This window comes from Marmota marmota, unplaced genomic scaffold (genome assembly GCF_001458135.2).
Source record: "Marmota marmota marmota unplaced genomic scaffold, marMar, whole genome shotgun sequence".
Classification (NCBI taxonomy): Eukaryota; Metazoa; Chordata; class Mammalia; order Rodentia; family Sciuridae; genus Marmota; species Marmota marmota.
In genome coordinates, this window is record NW_026000174.1 from 36,661,545 (window position 1) to 36,682,691 (window position 21,147).

The 21,147-nt window shown below is 32.3% G+C and overlaps 1 protein-coding gene across 5 annotated transcripts in view; it reads left to right on the plus strand.

The window, feature by feature from the left end:
* Positions 1-21,147, plus strand: part of Luzp2 (leucine zipper protein 2) — a 482,138-nt gene that overhangs the window by 316,054 nt on the left and 144,937 nt on the right. For all 5 annotated transcript variants that reach the window (XM_048788510.1, XM_048788508.1, XM_048788507.1 and 2 more), the window contains 2 exons: positions 15,532-15,594; positions 18,943-19,005. In XM_048788510.1, the coding sequence (XP_048644467.1) occupies positions 15,532-15,594; positions 18,943-19,005 (126 nt within the window). The remainder of the gene's footprint in view (positions 1-15,531; positions 15,595-18,942; positions 19,006-21,147) is intronic.

Sequence of the window (21,147 nt, forward strand, 5' to 3'; positions counted from 1 at the left end):
ATTCACCTTTGTTCCTAGAGGAAATATTTTTATTTACCTGTGAATTCCAAGCAGAATTACCAAGAAAGGGTTGCAGTCATTCAAGTCTTTACTGGCTCGATCAAGACAAAAATATCTTCAGAAGTTACTAAACTTTAGGAAAGGATTTAATAATAAATTTATTTTGAATAGTTATTGTGCTGTAAATTATTGTATTGTCCAGTGGGATTGGACTGGCTGCTGAAACTTATAGGTATCTGGGGTAAAGACTCCAAAAACAAACTCCCTGAACATAGCCATTTCAACTAAAAACAGTTTGAATAAAGTCATGAAGCCTCAGGTTTTTCATTTCTAAAATGGAAGTGATTAAGTATTTTGCTTCTAGGGCTGCTGAGAAGATGCAATAAAATAACATTTTCAAAGAATTTTGTATAATAATACCTGACACAAAATAAACATCCTGGAAATGTTGAATATATGCACACTCTACACCCAGTATTTTTTTCTCCCTGTAAAATACTGCTTAAAATTTTTCTTGTTTACCCTCTATGGAGGTTCATATATACTTACTGAATTGCAACTCAAAATTCTTCCTATTTCATCTTTATAAAGTCTAAATATGACAATATGACTTTCAAAGTAAGCATTCAATTCTATGATTTCCATGTCTTGACCTACAGAGTTCATAGGGACGATTCCAGTGAGCCTAACCCGTTTCACCAGTCCCCTATGCATGATTTCACTGAACATTTTTCTTTTTTGGTCTAGTGCATAAACTTTTGTCTCTCTCTTGCATTTCCTATTTTTTTGCCCAAATAGTTTACACATCTAAAGGCAGTTCAACACTCCTTGAGCAGGAGCCTCCCCAGAGACCCTCAGTGTTACTCTCAGAATCCTTCACAGATTGTGAACTCCTTGAAGTAAGGACTGTTATAGCCCATTCCTAGAACACAGAAGGATTTCACAAATGTTGATGGGGTTATAAATGTATTTCCATAAAGTTATTTCTGGTGTAAATGGTATTCCATATGTAGAGCCCATTTTTAAACCATTAGAACTAGAACTCTCCAATAATAAAAAGGAATTATTAATAATAGAAAACACAGGTTATTTTAAAGACTTGTCTCTATTAGTGGAAGAACAAATCTAACATAGATGTAAATATCAGTACAATGACTTTCACACCAAATATCCTTATGTATATGAGAAATTAAAGGACTCATTAGTTAAAATATTTCCTATGATTTGGTGGAGGAGGACCTTTCACCTCCTTGCCAAGAATGAAATAAAATAGGGAGGGGCTGGTTTCTCACAATTCCTTTTGAAGACCAGCTCCCAATTACCTAAGACCTCCCACTAGGCTCCACCTCTTAGTAGCACAATGGGTGGGGGGAAAAAAAACTTTAACTTTTGGGCCTTTGAGGGACACTTACTCCAAATCCAGCAGTTGTGAAAATGCAAATAACCCAAGAGATGACTTCCACATGTTCCTTTATTTCATACACATGTATATAATCTGTGTACTAACACTCTCATACTAGCTATTAGAGTTAGGTTGGTGCTCTGATAAGATAGGACATTCTTAATGTCCTCATAAAATTACTAATGAACATAAGAGCTAAATGAATTGCCCCACCCCCAGATAACCTGAATGAGAAAATCTCTGTGGTTTGTAAACGTTTTGTTGCAGCTGCAACTGATTTGCAACTCAAGTTGGCAAGGTCAGCACTCTACTGGGATACCTGTTAACATTTTTATAATGACATGGCTGTATGATGGTCTTTTATTTAAACTTTTTTGAATGAAATTATTACCTAGTCTACTTAATCCTAAAACAGTCCATGACAAAATGACTATTAAAGTAGCAGCTGATCTACACATAGACTATAATATATTTAAACAAAGGAGTAATTTGGAAAACAAACTTTAATGGAAGCAGTTTGGTTTCAATTAAGTATCATTCTCACTAATTACATATGATTTCTTCTATAATTTCAGAAGAAAATATCTGTAAGTTTTTGTTTAATAAAAAATATTTCAGTGGTTTAAAACTCTGAATTCATATTATATATCCTATGTGGATGATTTTTTTGTTACTTTTCTTCTTTACCAATATGAAACAATTCTGCAGATAATTTAACTCCCTCTGTACAAAAACCCACTCTTTTATTCATATAGCTAAGAAAAAATTAAAATGCCTAGTGTGTATTTCTTTTTTCCCCCTGCTTTCTATACTGCTAAGATTTTCTAGCTGGGAGACAAATTACTTCCCTTTTCACTTATCAGTTTGCCTTTTACTTTGAAAGAAGAACTTTTTAATAAGATATGTTAAATGGTATAGAGCCATTTATGTTATTTTGCATTGGTCTTTATTTTTTTTAACCAACTTTCTTGGAAAAAAGTGTACTTCAGAGACTAAAGGAAAATATATAGTGTTGTGGACTGCATCTTGAAAAAAAATATGCATTTAAGAATTGCCAAGATAAACATACATGGTTTCGATTTATGTTCACTACTCCATCTGATTCCTGAGTTTCCTTCAGTCAGGGAGGCTGTGGTCTGAATTTTTTTGGAGTTTACTCAAAGTTTATCAGTTGAAACCTACTACCCAGTACATTCATCTTAGAAGATGGGCTATGGAAATTTCACCTTCAAAGGTGATTTGGCCATAAGGGCAGAGCCCTCATGAATAGTTAGTTGACCGACTTAATAAAATAACCCCAGGAGAGCCTCCTTGTCTTTCCTCTTGGTGAAGAGACAGCTGGAAGTATAATATAAGAACTGGGAAATAGGTCTGCAAGAGACATGAGTTCCACTGGCAACTTGATCTCAAACATCCCAACTTCTACAAGTTTAAGAAACAAATTTTGGTTGTTGATGAGCTACCCAAAATATATTTTATTATAGGACCCTAAATCAATTAAGGCAAGGAACTATGAAGGGATCTATAAAATATTACATCTGAAATATTTTAGAAGCAAAGTATATTTCCATATCACACCTAAACCTTACTGCTTTTGCTATGCAGGATATAAGATTTCCACTGTATAATGACATTTTTGAAAGGGCAGACTGATTTCTAATAATTTTTAAAAGCACTAAAACTGAAAGAAACATTGATCTCAAGCAGCCAAATAAAGTGCTTTCTGCACAATCAGTTTTGGGAAGTTCTAAAATAAGAGGTGCTTTCAACAGTGGACACAGCAATCTCTGGTTTTATTTTAGATGCCTCTGCAGGTGTTTTTGCTTTCAGATTAAATTTAATTGCACTATGGAGAAATAAATGCATGTTTATGCATGTTTTCAGCTCCCTGACCACAATGGTATATTTTATTTAAATCTATAAACTAATGTAACAAACACATTAACATGATTTATTATATTTTAATGATCTTAAGTGGTGCTGGAATTGGTTTCAACATGGATAGTCACTGAAGCCTTATCATTCCAACCTTATATGTAGATTGACTTAGAGCCTTTCATTCATTGCCATAATCACTGTGTCTTTGCCTGATGATTTCAATGACCCATTATATGCGTTCATCTCCTTCATCTGGGCCTTATTTAATGCCTTTCTCTTTTATTGTACAAATCTATTCTAAGTCCATTTTTACTTCATTCAGCCATTACTGAATATGATTATTTGAAGAAAGAGTCCCAATTAATATCTGATTATATATAAAAAACATTATATAAGATGGAGGCTGATAGTAATTTTCACTTTTAAAAAAAGTTACGTATAGCAAGAGGTATACTTGACTTATGATCATTCATTTATGTTTTCTAGACTGGATTTTTTGTTGTTGTTGTTGAATTTGAGCTGCTGTACAAACTATACTGAAAATATATTTTAAGTTCTCAGTAAAAAAAAAAATCAAACATAAATTGGAGCTGGGAGTGGTTCCTCTCAACTGTATTCCAAGCTACTTTGGAGATTTAGGCAAGGAGATTCACTTGAACCTGGAGTTTGAGGTCAGTATGAACAACATATTGAAAACTTGTCTCAAAAAAAATACAGATTAAAAGGATAAAAATATATATTTATTGAGAATTATTTACCTGTAGTTGCCAAATTTTTTGCTATTTTTTTTTTATTTTACAAGTATTGGGAAATGTTAAATGATATTCTTAGTGCTGATGTGTATGCATTATAGGCTCCCAAAAAAGTTTCAGGGATATTTGATCGACTGTGTTTGCCAGTTTTTTCAATGCTCTGACCAAACTGATTCACAAGAACACCTTATAGGAGTAAATGTTTATTTGGGGCTTATAGTCTCATAAGTTCAGTCCATGGCTGGCAAACTCTATTGCTCTGGGCCTGAAGTGAGGCAGAACATGAAGGGCTTGGCAAAGGAAAGCTGCTCAGCTCAGGGTACCAGGAAGCAAAGAAAGAGAAAGAGACAGAGAGATGGGGGGCAGGAGAGGAGCCAGGGACAAAAAGATAATAACTAAGGGTATGCCCCCAGTCACAAACTTCATTCAGTCACACCCCACTTGCCTCCAGTTATCACCAATAATGAATTTTAAGCTATCAAATGGATTAATCTATTGATTAGGTTGCAGCTCTCATAATTTAATCATAACATCTTTGAAAGTAGATCCATTGCCTAACATGAGTGTTTGGGGAGGGCAACCTCATATCCAAAACATAATGGCTACACCATCCGTTTAAAAGGTAGTACCTAAGCTGGTAGTATGCACAGTCTACCTTTTATGTACAGAGGTTAAAAGTGGAGGATATATTCTCTTCTTACACCCTGGTAAACTTGGTATTAGCATGAAATATAAGCCTGGTTAATAATGACATTTTGCTCTCTGAATGGAAAAGGAATGAGGACATCATCGAAGGTTGTTACATGTGTAGGAAGCACAAATGTTTAAGCATGATGTCAAGGGACCAAGGTGGTTGGGTAAAAGCATGTAACCAAAGAAGCCAAAAATAAATAATAAACCTTGCATCCGATGAGGTTTTATCAATGTGAGGAGCTGGAGTAATCAGAATCATCAGGCTCAGAACTTCTTTCCTCCTAGTCATGTCTACGTTTTCTAAGCATCACTATCAGATAAGCTCTCTCTTAGTGGTGCCTATTAGTACATTTTCCCCAGGAAACAGAAAAAAATCAATATTTATGTGAATCTTACCAGTAATCCTTCTGTTATTTTACCAAATATAGACCAACATTCTAAGTGAGTGTATTGTATTACCCTTTCCTTGATTATGTGGGTCAAGTTAGTGCCACAACGCTACATGAAATTAACTTGGGGAAAGTCTTTCCATGAAAAAACTCAGTGTATGATTCAGAGATTAAGGTATAGTAGAGGTTGGCAGCAGATATGACAGTCATTTAAACATTCAATGAATCTTTTAAACTCTTTTTCTTTTTGGCCCTCAAATGAAATATAATACATGCAGACATTGAGTATAATTAAAAATCTGTTCCTTTTTATTTTTATTTAAAAGACAGGGAATTGAAACCAGGGACATTTAAACACTAAGAAACATTCCTTAGGACCTTGCTAAGTTGCTGAAGCTGGCCTCAGACTTGCAATCCTCTTGCTTCAACTTTCTGAGATGTTGGGATTACGCGGTGTTCCCCATCTAACCCAACTATGTGTTCTTATTTTAGATCTTGTAAAAGACTTGATATCTGAAGAGGATAGGATCCATTGTTTAGGGGCAGATAGCAATGGTAGGATTCTGATTACAAAACTTTAAAACCTATGTTTTCATTTATCAATGCCTAAGTAATATCAAACTATAATTATTTCAGAAATAAATAAAATAGCATGATCAAGAGTGAGAAGGTTATATCAGTGAATAATCTGATAGTCAGAACCCTCTCTTTACTGTACTGAGACATCCATGTTTCTGAAGAATATGATACCTACAAAAGTCTTAGTATGGTTCTGATGAATGTCTCCTCCGTGCCCCCAAATTGGCCCAACTGTGACTGCTTAAATAAGTATTCACAAATTAATTGATAGATTTCTAAATAATGAAATAGCTTCATTCTTAAACTCTGGCAGTGACATCTAACTTCACACAAACATATTGCTTTGCACAGTTGTCCAGAATTGCCAAATTCTAGAGTCAACTGTGGTCACACATTATAATCATGCCCATTTGTGGGTGACCACAGGATTTTCATGTTCAGAAGCAACAGTCTTCCATAGTCAACTTCAGGTGCATTATCTAAGTATGTAAAAATATGAATGAAGTGATGCTCACTTCAAAGCCTTATTAACTCACGATTGAACACAATAAACAAAATAAAATTCAAGTGATGTTGGATTTTTTACAGAATTTTTCGTAGAAATCAATATAGTCTGAATGAGATGATACACAACTTCTCCTCCAGCTCTTATTCTGTAATATGTAACATTCAATGTAAATTAACAAATAAGCAAGTTTATCATTTAAAAAAAAAAACAAGCATATACTAGCTATAAAAAAAGATTCTCATTCTCTCTTGAATCCTGTTGATGCAGATATGTGATACAAACCCATAGCCTGAACTCATCAAAAGAATGATTTGTCTGTTTAGCAAATTAAATTACATAATTAACAGAAGCAGACAGAAGTAATGAAGTGATTGGTACCAGTGCTATCGGGACTTTAAAAAAGTCCATACTATATATGTACAGATAGCCTAGCTGTATTTTATGATGCTGATAACATAAAAAATAATTTTCTTTATATTTTAAATGGATGTACCCACATGCAAACTCTTTAGTTTAATTATCAAAGTGAAGAAGTTGAATCACAATTTATAAACAGAGTGGTCACTAACTAATTAATTCAATCAAAACAATCTTGTAGAGTTGATTTATGAATGAGAATTTTAAGGTTGTGAAAGCTTCGGTTAGGGAAGTAAGAATAAGCAAAGAGGGCCATGAGATGTTTTTGTACATGAATCTCTATTGCACTAAGAAGCTTAACTAGTGGCATCAAAATATGGGTTGGTGGGGATAATCACATACTCTAGATTTATTCATTTTTATTTTAAAATACATTATTTCACAGGTGATAATTTTATATTTACTGATGTTGTAGCTACCATATACATGTATATGCATATTTGCATGAGAGACTAATGGAAACTTCCAAAAGGAAATATAGAAAAGTTATCAAGATCATTTGGGGCCCTTTTTAGGAGGAGTAAAGGTTGCTACAATTCTTAGTCATATTTAATGGCATCTATATTTGTGTCTAGTATAAAAGTTAAACTTCATGATGGAAGTCTTTGCTATTGAGAAAAACTTTTAAAAGTTTATGTGCAATCTGTTTATATTTATATATGCTTTATTAACAGGTATTGATTTGTGTTGTGTTAACATTGCTTTCCCTGAAATATGTTCACAGATAAAACCTAAAATATTTTTATTCATACTATTCTCTTTCATGAGCCTAGATTCAGTGGACAACCTTTTAGCTACATCCTGACAACCAAGTAATGTGCTTATTAGTACTTCAGATTGAGATCACAACCTTTCCATAGGTTATTAAATTCATTCATTCAATTTACATTCTGAACATCTACTTTGTGCTGTTAAATGAGGATACTCCCTGATATATAACAATATAAGAATCTTGGGTTTTGAAATGGGTGCAGTGGTCCATGCTTGTAATCCCTGTGGCTTAGCTGGCTGAGGCAGGTGGATCATAAGTTCAAAGCCAGCCTCAGCAACTTAGCAGGTCCCTAAAATATAAACATTTTCAGAGATGTGACTCAGTGGTTAAGTGCCTCTGTTAATTCTGTCAATTCCTAGCAAAAAAAAAGAGAAGATAAATAAAAAAAAATATAAACATATATACGTGTATGTATGTGTGTGTATATATATGTGTATGTATATATATATAATGGTATTTGAACATAAAAAAGGATATCAAGATAAAAAAATAATGTAGAAATATAAAATAGTGCAATGCTTCTTACAATAAATGCTATTTTGCAAGCCTTGAACAACAAAGCCTATATAACATAGTCTATATAATTCTGTTGCTTTTTTGGAATCCCAAGTCATTAGGGAAAGATACTTCACCAAATATATCACATATTTATATAATTATCTCCTTTTCCCCAAGAAGTATAACAAAGACAAAGATAGATAAATATTATCATATGTTTTGAAGATATGCATTTAAGATACTGTTATTATCAAATGAAATAATAAAAAATAATGCCACATACATGTGATGACCTGCCAGTTTATTCATTAGTAATAATAACATTACCCTTATAACCAAATATTCATTCATCTATAAATATTATTCATGCACATTAATTGAAAATAAGTATAAGTAGTATAATGTTTTTGGCACTCTTAACTCAGAAAACTTTGATATATATTTAGGAACTGAGCAAAATCCACAGTAAAAACAGAAAACATTAAAATCAAAAGTACTGGGTGCTGGGGTTGTGGCTCAGAAGAAAAGCGCTTGCCTAGCATGTATGAGGCCCTGGGTTCGCGTCTCAGCATCATGTATAAATAAATAAATGTATTGCATCCACCTACAATTAATATATATATATATATATANGGTTCTGTAGTTTTCATTGTATAAATCTTTCACCTCTTTTGTTAGGTTGATTCCCAAGTATTTTTTTTTTTTGAGGATATTGTGAATGGGGTGTTTTTCCTCATTTCCGTTTCAGAAGTTTTGTCGCTGATATACAGAAATGCCTTTGATCTATGCGTGTTGATTTTATATCCTGCCACTTTGCTGAATTCATTTTCTTACATGTGGGCACAGATTCTAGCCAAACTGTAGTAACCTCCTCTTTGAAAAGTAGTTGTGAAACCAAGACATTTCAGAGTGGTGCACACATACAGATGAAATGTCAAAATTCTTTTCTAAAGAGAGTTTTTGAAAAGAATACTCCTAATCTCATGTGAAATTTATATATTTTTATTCATTGGATACTTTTTGAGTGTATGCCAAAGGAAATTGACTGGAGTACCAAAAGAAGCAGGCAAAAATACTCAGGCAGTAAAGTAAATCTCTAGCACATGAAACCATGTGTTAAACTCCAATCAAGACAGTTTATATCCATCATTTACTGAGACAGAAGTAAAAAATAAAATAGAAAAGATTGTCTTTTGAACTGATAAGGAGATTGGTAATTTTCCTAGTCTTTTTTTTCTGCAAATAATGTTGTCAATGTTCTTTTTTCTTCTTTCTTCTTTTTTTTTAAATTGTTTTATTTTTAGATATACATGATAGTACAGTGCATTTTGACATATTATACCTAAATGGATTATTGTTCTTTCAATTCATTTAAACTGGATAAAGTGGAACCCTGAGAAAAATACCATATTTTTCATTCTTTGGATGATTGAAAATTTTAGAATTATTTTAATTTATTCATTTGTGCTATCAAGTCATGTCTAAGTGCCTCTTCAGGAATATTCTGATTAAATCATTTCAAATTAGGTGTCCTTAATGATTTTATCATGGCTCACAGGTTTTCTCATTTAATATATGTTTTATAATTTTTGACTTAGTATTTAAGTATGATGGAGTCTGAGATGTGAAGTGGAATAATATTAATTCTAAAATATTTCTAAACAGATAAGTAGACTCTAAATATTTAAAAGTGTAAAAGAATAGCAAATTGTTTGATAATGGAGAATATATTACACGTAAATACTTCGATTGAAAGATGGAGAGTACCAGACTGCATGAAATATGAGAACAAATTATATAATGAGTGTAAAAGACATACTTAATATATAAAGACCCACATCAGAGGAAAATAAAAATATAAAAATAGACATGCTCTGTAGACATGAGAAACAGTTGCCTTTTTTGTATCAGATAAATAAGGCATGATAAAAGAAATTTGGCAGAAATTAAGATGTGCTTTATATTAATGCTAGAGACAGCAACTCTTCACAATGATAAAACAGTTTTCAATTGTGTAAGTTCCCAATAAGACTGTCAAAGCATTTGATGCAATAATGGCAGACTTAAAAGACTGGATAAACCCCAAAACAAATTCTATATATTTAAATATCAGTGCCAATCATTATCTAGAAAGACATGATACAGAATGTCATCATCTTAAATATTGAAATTCTAAAAAACCAAGTTCCTAAAGTTTGAAGTCCCCCCAAATTATGATCTTGAATGATTAAATGATGAAATGTTGAAACCTTAGAAGTGAAAATCTAGAAAACCACATTTCACATTTCCTGTGTTAAAAAAAAAGAAAAGAAAAGGAAAGAAAGACTATATAATGGGGTAGAAAGCCAAATTTTGAGAAAGGGATGAGTGCATTTTAATGATAGACAAAGTTTAAAAATGTTATATAGCTCACATACCTAGAATGCAGTTAAAACATTTTTTAATGTGTCTGTGAGGATGTTACCAGAGCAATTTGTGTGTGTTTGAGTGGACTATGTGTGGAAGACACACCCTGTTTGTGTGCAGGAACCATCCCATTCCTGTACTGGAGATGTAGAGGTACAAGTTCAGTAAAGTCCTTTACAGATAGCTAATCCATTTTATTCCTTTTTTGACAAATTGACAGTACAAAATTGCATTATCATAATGTTGACTTTGAGGTTTAAGCATGGTTTATGTAGGTATAAATGTTGTTACAAAGTGAATGAGGATCTGTCTTTTTAACACATCTTAATTTGCAAAACATCCAGATCCTCAAGGCGATAGCTCTTCCAGTGATTGCATATGCAGTGGTGACACATTCCGGGTTTTGTTCAATCTCATCAAAAGAATGAGGTTGTCCCTCATAGAATTTCAGATGACCAAAACTGCAAATCAAGTTGCACACAATTCAAACCATATTGTTATGCAGGTATACAGTTCAGTTTCTGACCTAATTTGTGAATGTGGTTCATCTGCTCATAACTGTTAGCATACGTGCTGTTTATTGTGAAAAATATGTGTGTTATCATTTCCTATTACATTGTGTAAAATGGCCTGTGAGGTGTTTCACTCTGTTTCTATGTGTTTAAGAAATAAATATGTTTTACAAATGCGAATTAATTATCTATAAAGAACTTAAATTGTTTTTTGCCAGATAATATTTCTGGAACTTTTATAGTTTAGGATTTTTGAACTTTAAGGATTTTGATCTGCCAGGATTTCAACATTTGGTAATATTGTGTTTAGGATTGTGTCTTTCAGAATTATGGCCCAAACATTTTCATAATAAAATACAATATAAACATAACATAACATAATGCTATTTTAAATCTATGACATTATATTTCTTTACCCATAATAAAATTTTATACTGACATTTTTTGCCTGTTTTAAAGATCTGATTTTCTACTTCCTTTTGTGTCTTACCGTCTTCAAAGAATACTGAATTGTAAATATAACTTTTTTGAGTATCTGAACTTTATTTCTTCTATGTTTAAATTTTATTTCACTGAATAGCACTTTTTTAACATTTATTTTTTAGGTGTAGATGGACACAATACAATGCCTTTATTTTTATATAGTGATGAGGATCAAACCCAGGTCCTGCCCCTGTTAAGCAAGCACTCTACTGCTGAGCCACAATCCCGGCCCTGAATAGCACTTTTTCAATGTGGTTATTTTGAACCTTGTTTTAAAACTATGTAGGACTGATCTAAATGAGTTTTTGTTAATCCATTATAGTTATACATAATAGTGGGCTTCATTTTGATATAATCATACATGTATTGAATATAATTTACTCTATTTGCATTCCCAGTACTTGCTCTTTCCCTCACTTTTCCCTGTCCCTGCTCCCTAAATTAATTTTAGCTCTATTTGTAAGTTAGTCCCTTCTGAGTTCTTTACTAAACACTTTAGTTGTTAAGTCTTTTGATTTTGACTGATTGGAAATTGAATGTTCATATAAGTGCTAATGATTTTTCACCTTGCAGTTCCTTCCTACTGGTTCTTAACTGTTGTTGTTGCAGATCACTTTATACAAATGCAATTTTCCATTCATATAAAGGAATAAGGGGACCCACTAAAAATCTGAAGCTCTTTTTCTACATTGATCCCAACACTCTGGTACATTGTCACACAAATTCTTCCTGACAAACTTCTTCTAATGTCAAACCCTTCTCAATATTTATCAAAACTTATGTATTCTTTCTGGCTTTTTCTTTTGCATTATAACTCATAAATTGCCTCTAGATAGAAAACCAGAGATCGAAAAGTTCTTTAACTTTTTTGCTCCTCTCTCTGGGACCATGATCTGACAGTTGTTGTCATGTCTGAAACATTTGCTTAGTATATTTGATCTGGTTGTGTACTTGTTCATGGCAAGAAGGAAGGTCTGTTGCCTAATGTTCCATAACGGCCCAAGAAGTTATTTGCTCAACTGATTTTTGTAAAAGTCTCTTAGATATGTCAGTACACAAAGAAAAGTCCCTTCACCAGCTGGTGTTCAAGTACCTGGAAACCTGTGTTTAAAGGAGCAGGTTAACTTAATGAAAATTACACATAAGTGCACAATCAAAAACTAACAGTTCTAGGGAAATGTTTAAGTAAAATTCTTTTGGACTTTAAGGTGAGCAGATTTTTTAGATACAAAATGAAAACAAGACTCTTCAACTAAACCTAAGACTGAATCCTTTGAACCTTCTTATTAGACTGGGCCTTGTCTTTGGTCTGCCTAGTCCAGTTGTAGTAGGAATTCTGCTAAATCAATTTAGGGAGATCCCTCACCCATGATATTTGAGTGCAACCTAATTCTTCATCCCTACTCTTAATATTGTGCCTTCAGCAAGAATCCTGTGAAGTTTGTTTAGCAATATCCTCCTATCCAGGGCAGTGGCTCCTAGTGAAAAATTCCCATCCCTTGACTCTCCTAATTCTGTTTATTGACTGCATTCTCAGCTGTCTTTGCTGTATTAGGAGTCGAGTCCCATCTTTCCTTTTTATTTTAAAACTCTCGACATTTATTACAAAAATTCTGAAAAAAAATCTTCTTTTAACCATTGTAACATATGTTTAAAATTTTTTTCTTGAACATTATAAAAATAAAAAAAAACAATGACCTAAATTCCAACAAAATATATTAGTGTGATTCTTTTTGCCTCCTTTATTAATACCTAACATCTGTTAATATTTATAATAATGTTCCTCGAATTCTAGTGAAAGATAAATGCTCTAGTCAAAAATAACCCACTGTTAGAGAATTATAGAAAAACATTTTTACCATAAATAGTATTATAATAAAGGCTCTAAGAATTTCACAGAAAATAAATCTGTTTAATTTTGTTCAACCCATATTGCCACAATATCAATACTTGATCATCTGGGTGGCACAGGGAAAACCTTGTAAATTCTGTAGGATGCTTAGCAATGCTTATGAGTCTATAAATGTGGGAGACAAATATTCATTTTACTGAAAGAAAAACTGTTCCAAACCAATAAAGAATGATCTAGTGCTAGGTATACAGCTCAGTTGGTAGAGTGCTTGCCTCGCATAAACAAGACCTTGGGTTCAATCCCCAGCACCACAAGGAAAAAAAAAAAAGAACCATTTATTTTTAGAATTATATCATATAATCAGAGATAAATGATAAATAACATCTTGAAACTGGTGATTTATAGTCTATCATCTCTAAAATGCATATTTCTTTCTCAGGCAAATATCAATCTATATCATTTTTAAACAATTGAAATTAGTATGTATAATGATCTTCACTATTCAAATCAATATTCAGAATCTACTGCAGCATCCTCTTTTTCAGACACAGAGGGAGAAGAAAAATAAAGAAGAAAGGACAAATTAATCTTAAGTGAAGTTGCAAATTTTAAGTAGTATAGAGTACAGAGACCAATGTTTAAATACATTATTGCCGCCATTAATTTGTAGTCATTTCTCATATCTAATAAAGCCACTGAGGTGTGGGTTCTTTGTTTTGGTACATAAGTCATCCTACCATTTGTACTTATCTCAGTCCTAAAGAGATCTGGTTCTGCTCTACAATTGAAGCAACATTAGAGAGTTAGAATATAGCGGCATATAGCCTTTTATTGTCATATTTCTAAATGTAGGAATAATGTATATTAGATTCTCCTCACAAACCTTAATCTTATGCATCATTGTATAAGTACAGTTATTCCCCAAAGAATCTAACCTGAATGAATCAAGGTAATGCTCTCCTTGTTTATGTAAAATATTTCACAGTACTAAAATTCTAAATGAACTTTCCAGAATTTCAACAATTAACTACAGAGGAAAGTAAACAAACTTTCAAACAGGACATCTGTACTCTGTTAAAGCATAAAAGGGAAACAAAATAGGAAACAATGTTTGAAATCATATAAGAAATAAAATTGACCAAATTATGTGCATATACAAGTATGTCACAACAAATCCTACTATTTTATATAATCATATTGTACCATTAAAATAATAACTTAAAATTTTGAAAATTTAATGGAAAAAACCCAAAATGATCACATGGGATTTATGGAGGAGATCTCTTAAATTTAATGTGCCCATTCATTTGTTTGTTCAGTCTACATTTGGTTTTGTACAATTTGCTCAAGCTACTCATCAAATTGAGCATCTTTAGAGTCATTATGTATTATGTAAAAAAAAAAAGCATACTTTCCCATTTTATTACTTTACCCATTGGAGTCATTATGAGATCTAAATTCTGTGTGTTTTTTAAATTTCTTTTTTTTTGTTGTTAGTTTGCCCATCTGGTCTTTGTTCCTCAGTTACTGGGGCAAAAGACAGAAAAATCTGTGTGTAAGAGACATAAATACATATCTATAGTTGTAGGGCTGAGAATGTAGGTATCTTAGTTGTAGAGAACTTCCCTAGCATTCTCCTGACCCTGGATTTTATCCCCAGAACCAAAAAGGAAAATATATATATTATATGTGTGTGTGTATATATATGTGTATGTGTGTATATATATATTTATATATATACACAAATATATATATATATATATATATATATATTTGGATGATTAAGAAGTAGTATTAGAGAACATGTTTTTTTTTTTCCTATTAACCTGTACCAATTATGGGAGACTTAAATGGGTTAACAGATCTGTCTGTACTTACACTCAACAGAGAAAGCACACCTCTAAGGTGGGGTATAAAATGCTTCTGAAAGAGACCTTTAAAAGCAATGTCCAGGGATAAGGGATGTAGAGAAATCTAAAGCTATGACTGTCAGAGGGAATGAAGACTATGATAGCATATAAGATGACCAGAAGAGATGGCAGCAGGAATAAATGCCTGCACTTCAAATAGTGCTTTAAGAAACCATCGTGCATTACTGATTTGTAACTAATATTATTTTATAAAATCATAAACATAACTATAATAAAATAAAAATAAATGAGAGGCTAAGTAGTTTTACCTTTTTAAATGAATGTGTTAATGCTAGTACATAAAATTTTTGTTTAAATAAAAAGAACTCTATCTTACATTACAGATTTAATTCAGCTTTTTACAAATTCTATATATCACAAAGATCTAGCCTATGAACTAAATGTAATATTGTTGGTAAAACTAAGGAAATTCTTGGTATCTTATTACTTTTGAGCATAAAACCATGTTTCTTTCCTCAGAATAAAAGCTTGAAAAACAAACTTTTGTCAGGAAGCAAGCTGTGTGGGATCCATGCAGAAGAGGTGAGTAAATTTTCTTCTAGCTTCAACTGGAGAAAAACAATATTCATGTCCAATATATATTTTTTTTAATCTAGACAACCAGTATTTTTTTCCTAACACAAATCAAACTTTGGAATAGAATAATAAAACACTTTTTAAACTTTTCTGTATCTTCAAATGTTTTAACATTTTACAGCTAAAGAAAAAACTAAAAGTTAGCTAAATGTTGTTTTCCATGGGGTGATATCCTAGATTCTTCCCTTAACTCTACTACCAGAACTTCCTTAATAGAAAATTCCTGGAAGTTAATCAATTTTCCTTTTTTTTTTTGTATTGTCTACGTGAGTTCTACAAAGTTTTGTAATGATAATTAATTGTCAGAATGAAGATGCTGGTAGTGATCATAAATCCATTCACTGGTTCTGTTTGCTGTGCAGCAAAATTGTCTCATTCATTTCTCAGGGAAGAAAATGTCATTCTGATTCATCCAGGCTTACCTAAAATAATTAACTTCTTTCACCTATCATCTTCAGATCTTTCTATGATCCTGTGTTTAATGTAGGAATGTAGTTCATATTAAATAATTTTAATGTGAGCAATAAAATAGTAGTGATAGTATTGGAAGTGGTCTTTTATTCCTCAAGGTGAGGAGAAGGAATTCATTGTGTTAGTTGTATCCTGCAAGAAGCACACACAGAAAGGAGTAATTGTAGCAGAGATTTATTCCATGAAAAGCCTTTAATTGATAAGGAACAGGTATGAGAAACTTTTTCACACCACAATGAAGACCTAATACCTGTGCAAGAGTTGGGAAGGAAGGGTCTTAGGAAGAATAAGAGCAAAGGTTTACACATGCATGTTGAAAATTCGACTCATTTTCCATTCTTGTGTAGAAATAAGGCAGAGAGCTCTTCACACAGATCTACCATCTTCTAAACATGGAACCATAGCTACCATTCCTGGACCCAAAACACCTTTCCAGTCATTTTCTTTCTGAGAGAGAGAAGGGGAAGATTTCAGGTGGAACGTAAGCACTGCTCTTTGGTACTCTAAGGAGGAAATTGTCCATCATCATATACCCTTTTGTCCAGAACTAGGTCACATGCCTAGCCAAGTTGAAGGGATGCTGAAAAATGTTATTAGAGTGGTCACATGCCTAGTCAAAATTTGGATTTCTTTTCTCCCCAAGGTGAGAATATACCTTCACAAACAAATAAACAAAAAGTCTTTATCTACACACAAACATTTAAAATTACATTTACAATAGATTATGTAATAAAAAGAACATTATCAAAATCCTAAATATAGCAATTTCTCAATTATCTAAAGTTTATTCTTTTGATGACTTTAATTTTTCTAAATCTTCTTAACAATATAACCAATATGTCAGTTGTCCTTCGTATTGATTTACATTACAAAAGAGATATGCTGAATCAAAATTTATTGTTTCATAATTCATCATCAAATGCTCAGAACAGATTTGCTTAATTAATTCACTAAACGTTAATTCATTAAATATTAGAAAATTGCTAGACAGAAGAGAGGAGAGACCATAAGAACAGCTTTTGAAAGTTATTTTTATAACAAAGCTCAAGAAATCTCCCACGTTGTGGTTGCTAACTGAAGAAAAACACCATCTGAGTTTTGTTGTAGTTAATGAATGAATAATTACATAATACAATAATTGATGTTTTAATAATGATTAAAATTTTTTTAAAAAAATATATATTGTCTTTATTCAGCATAAATATTCATTAAAAAATAGTAGCCCAAATGACATAATATGATTTCTTTCTGATACCTGAAAGAGCACCAACTTAGTAGAAGGCTAGAAAAGGAGTTGGGCACATCACCTACACAGGATGTAGTAACAAGCTCCCATTTCACATTGATACCTGTCAACACTAATTAGGAAAAAAGTATATTTTCGTAAGAGACTATCCAGCCTGGGTGTAAATGGGTTCTAGACACTAGACTGTGACAAAAGGGGAAAAATGTCAATCAACTTTGCATTCAATTTGTGAAACCTAATAGAAATTATCTTTTACTGAAATGAGTAGCACAACATAATAGCCAGGAAATTAAGGATTATCTTAGAAAACTAATAAGAGACAGAGATGCTATGTCTAAAACATCATTATTTTGGGACACTAGTGAAAATTGGGGGATGGGCAAAGTTGAAGCAATTGTTAATTTTGAAGTAAATTTATTAATTTAAAGGGCTGGTGGCTCAAGAAAAACTTTAAATTCAGAATAAAATATTAGTAAATATAGACACATAATGACATCTTTTTATTTTCTTATGCCCCATGCACTTCAGTATTATTCCTATCATGAAAAAAAGAGTGAATTTTTATAGAAATGATAAAACATTAACAATCTTATAAGAAATTACAAATTTCTGTTGTTTCCTTGTTTAGAGTTGTAGTACAGAGTTGTTAATATGTCAAACTCTTAAAACTCTTTTCTTTCTTCTTTCCTTCCTTCCTTCTCAGTCTTTCCTTTGTTACTTCCTCTCTACCTCTCCCTGCCTGTATTATTCTAATTTTAGTATATGTTCTGAAGAAGCAAAAAATCAATTAGTATGTTTAATTATTATTATTTTTCTTCTTTTGACCATGATAAACGTGTGTGTGCGCATGTGCGTGTATGTGAGTGTGTGCATGTGTGTATGTGTGTGTGTGTGTGTGTGTTTCTCCTGAATAAAATATCAGGACCCCAAATCTAAGGTATAAAAATACAGTAAACTGAGGTCCTTACATTAAAATGTTGGAAACTAAATCTCTTCTGCAAATTTGGGAAAGCATGCTCATCATCTATGTCTTAGAACATAATTTAGTGTTGTAGTCAAATATATCTTCTTCCTAAGTATATTACCTCCAGTAATATTTGCTTCATGCCTTCTCCATTAGAAAAGTGGAAAATTTAAACATGCTCTTCAATTTAAATTTTGTTATACTTGATATGTAAAAATAAGTCATTTTATATAAACCGTGACAACTGAGGCATGCACATACACAAATATATTTAACATCTAAAATTATATTTTCAGCAATGCCTTGGTGACAGAAATTTTGTGTATTTGGTTAAAGAGTGGGGAAGAGCAATAAGTAAAATTCTTTAAGTAATATATTTTCTTAAAAATAAGACTTTTAAAAAATAGGCTCTGACTTTTCTCTTCCAATCTCAGATGTTGGAATGTTTGAGGCCCAAAGCAGAGTTTAAGTGTTCCTTTTTTATTTCCAAAGTAGTGGAGTTCTATTTTGCTTCAATACAGATTTACTCTTGTGCAGTCTGAAAAAAACGTGTATCTACAAGCTTGGAAATATAAGTGAATTTAGGTACTAATCTATGTTTCTGCTTTTACAGTCAAAAAAGATCCAAGCCCAGCTAAAGGAACTTCGTTATGGGAAGAAGGATTTGTTATTTAAGGTGAGCATCTTTCTCTCTCCTCCAAGTTCCTAGCTCAATATCTAAACTTTCAAAACCGTTATTTAACTTAAACTTTATTTCTGTACTTGGTCAAGAACTAGAGTTGCAAGCTAAAGCACTGAAGATACTTCAATGTTCTTGCCCACTTAATGTAGATAAATATAATTTCCTATGTACATTTCTTATTAAATGAAGATGTTGTTACAAAGTATTTCCTTTTCAATCCCAGTTACTTTAATTCAATATGGGGAAATATTGTTTTTGCAAAATTGCTGTGAGCTAGAGCACACATTAAGCAAAATCCAAAGAAGTTTTCCAGTGACCTAGACTCTTGACTTTCAGAAGTTCCTAAAGATACTAAGAGTCCTCATATTTCATTATGATTGCTTGGTTTTGGACTGATACTCTCATTACAAAACTACCTGGTCAAATCCTATGAATAACTAGGAATCTGACACAACCTATATATATAGTGGACTGGATAATGGTCTCACAGAGATATTCCAATCTTAATTCCCAGAATTGGTGAGTATTATCTTTCAGGCAAAAGACATTTTGTAGGCGTGACTAGGTTAAGTTTCTTTTATATACAAAACTTAAATATTTGTTTTTAGTTGTTGATGGACCTTTATTTTATTTTGTACTTAAATATAAACATATTTGTTTATATGTGGTGCTGAGAATGGAACCCAATGCCTCACACATGCCAGGTAAGTACTCTATCATAGAGCCACAACCCCAGCCTCAAGTTAAGATTCTTGAGATGAAAAATTATCTTTATTATCTAGTTAAGCAGTAATTTAACTGTATGAGTTTTTATAAGAATGAGGCAAGAAAGGTAAAGAAAACATTTGTTCACAAAAGCAGTAGAAGTGAAGATAAGGAAAAAGAGTCTCCCTAGCCTCCAGAAAGAAGCTACCATGCTAACACCGGACTTTTATTCCAAAAACTTCATTTCAGACTCCTGATCTTGAAACTTATAGGACAACAAATTTGCGTTATTTTAAGCCACTAAGTTTGTGGTAATGTGTTATAGCAGCAAAGAAAAATGAATACAAATAGTTTCCTGTTCCCCTTTGAGCAGGGGTGATGGAAGTCAGATATTTTAAATATGCATTTGCACATCTGCCTTGCCAAATGAAAGGGAGTGATATAGCATTAGGCTTTTATGAGTAATAATGATAATTCATTATTACAATAAGTATAAATTAACTTATATGCAATATATTTTAAGCAAATTTTCACAATAATCATCTCAAACTAGAAAAGTTAGGTTTAAAATAAAAAGGAATAACTCGCTATTTTATTTAATAATTGAAAAAATTAGCAATTTCTTTAATGAGAACAATGAGAAATGACTCATCTTTCTACTTTGGTATCTTTATTCTTGGCTCTGGATTTATAGAAATACTTTCCTGTTATGCCAAGCAATGTTTATTAAATACTTATCCCATGCAAACATAAATCTGGGCACAGATTGCCACTTCTTTGGCTTTATTTAGAGCAAGGTATTTCCTTGTACTCCAAGGAAATTGTGAATTAATTCCATTCATACTTAGTAACCTCACCTCCCAGCACCCTATTTGATAAAAAGATAGGATGAACTTGAAAGCCAGAGTATTTGCTTTCTCCCTTTAATTTTTCATGCTGAGACTGTGGAGCTCAGGTTAACTTAACTCTTCCATTCAGCCTGGACTTAGCTTTTTCGCTCAATTAAAAAAAAAAAAAAAAGTTGAAATTTACAACAAAATTGTGTGTGTGTGTGTGTCGTCATCATTTCCAAAGAAATATAAAATTCTCTGTGAGTTAGTTTAACTGCACAAAGTTAGAAGTGTTTTAAAACAAATCTAGTTTCCTTAGCACTCATGAGCTGTAGGTGTTAGGCTGAGAGACTATTGCAAAAATAATAGATCATATGAGGATTTTGAATCTTTTGAATTATATTTCTTAAAATAAGAGTTTTGGGGGCTGGGGATGTGGCTCAAGCGGTAGCACACTCGCCTGGCATGCGTGCGGCCCGGGTTCGATCCTCAGCACCACATACAAACAAAGATGTTGTGTCCGCCGATAACTAAAAAATAAAATATTAAAAAAATTCTCTCTCTCTCTCTCTCTCTCTCTCTCTCTCTCTCTCTCTCTCTC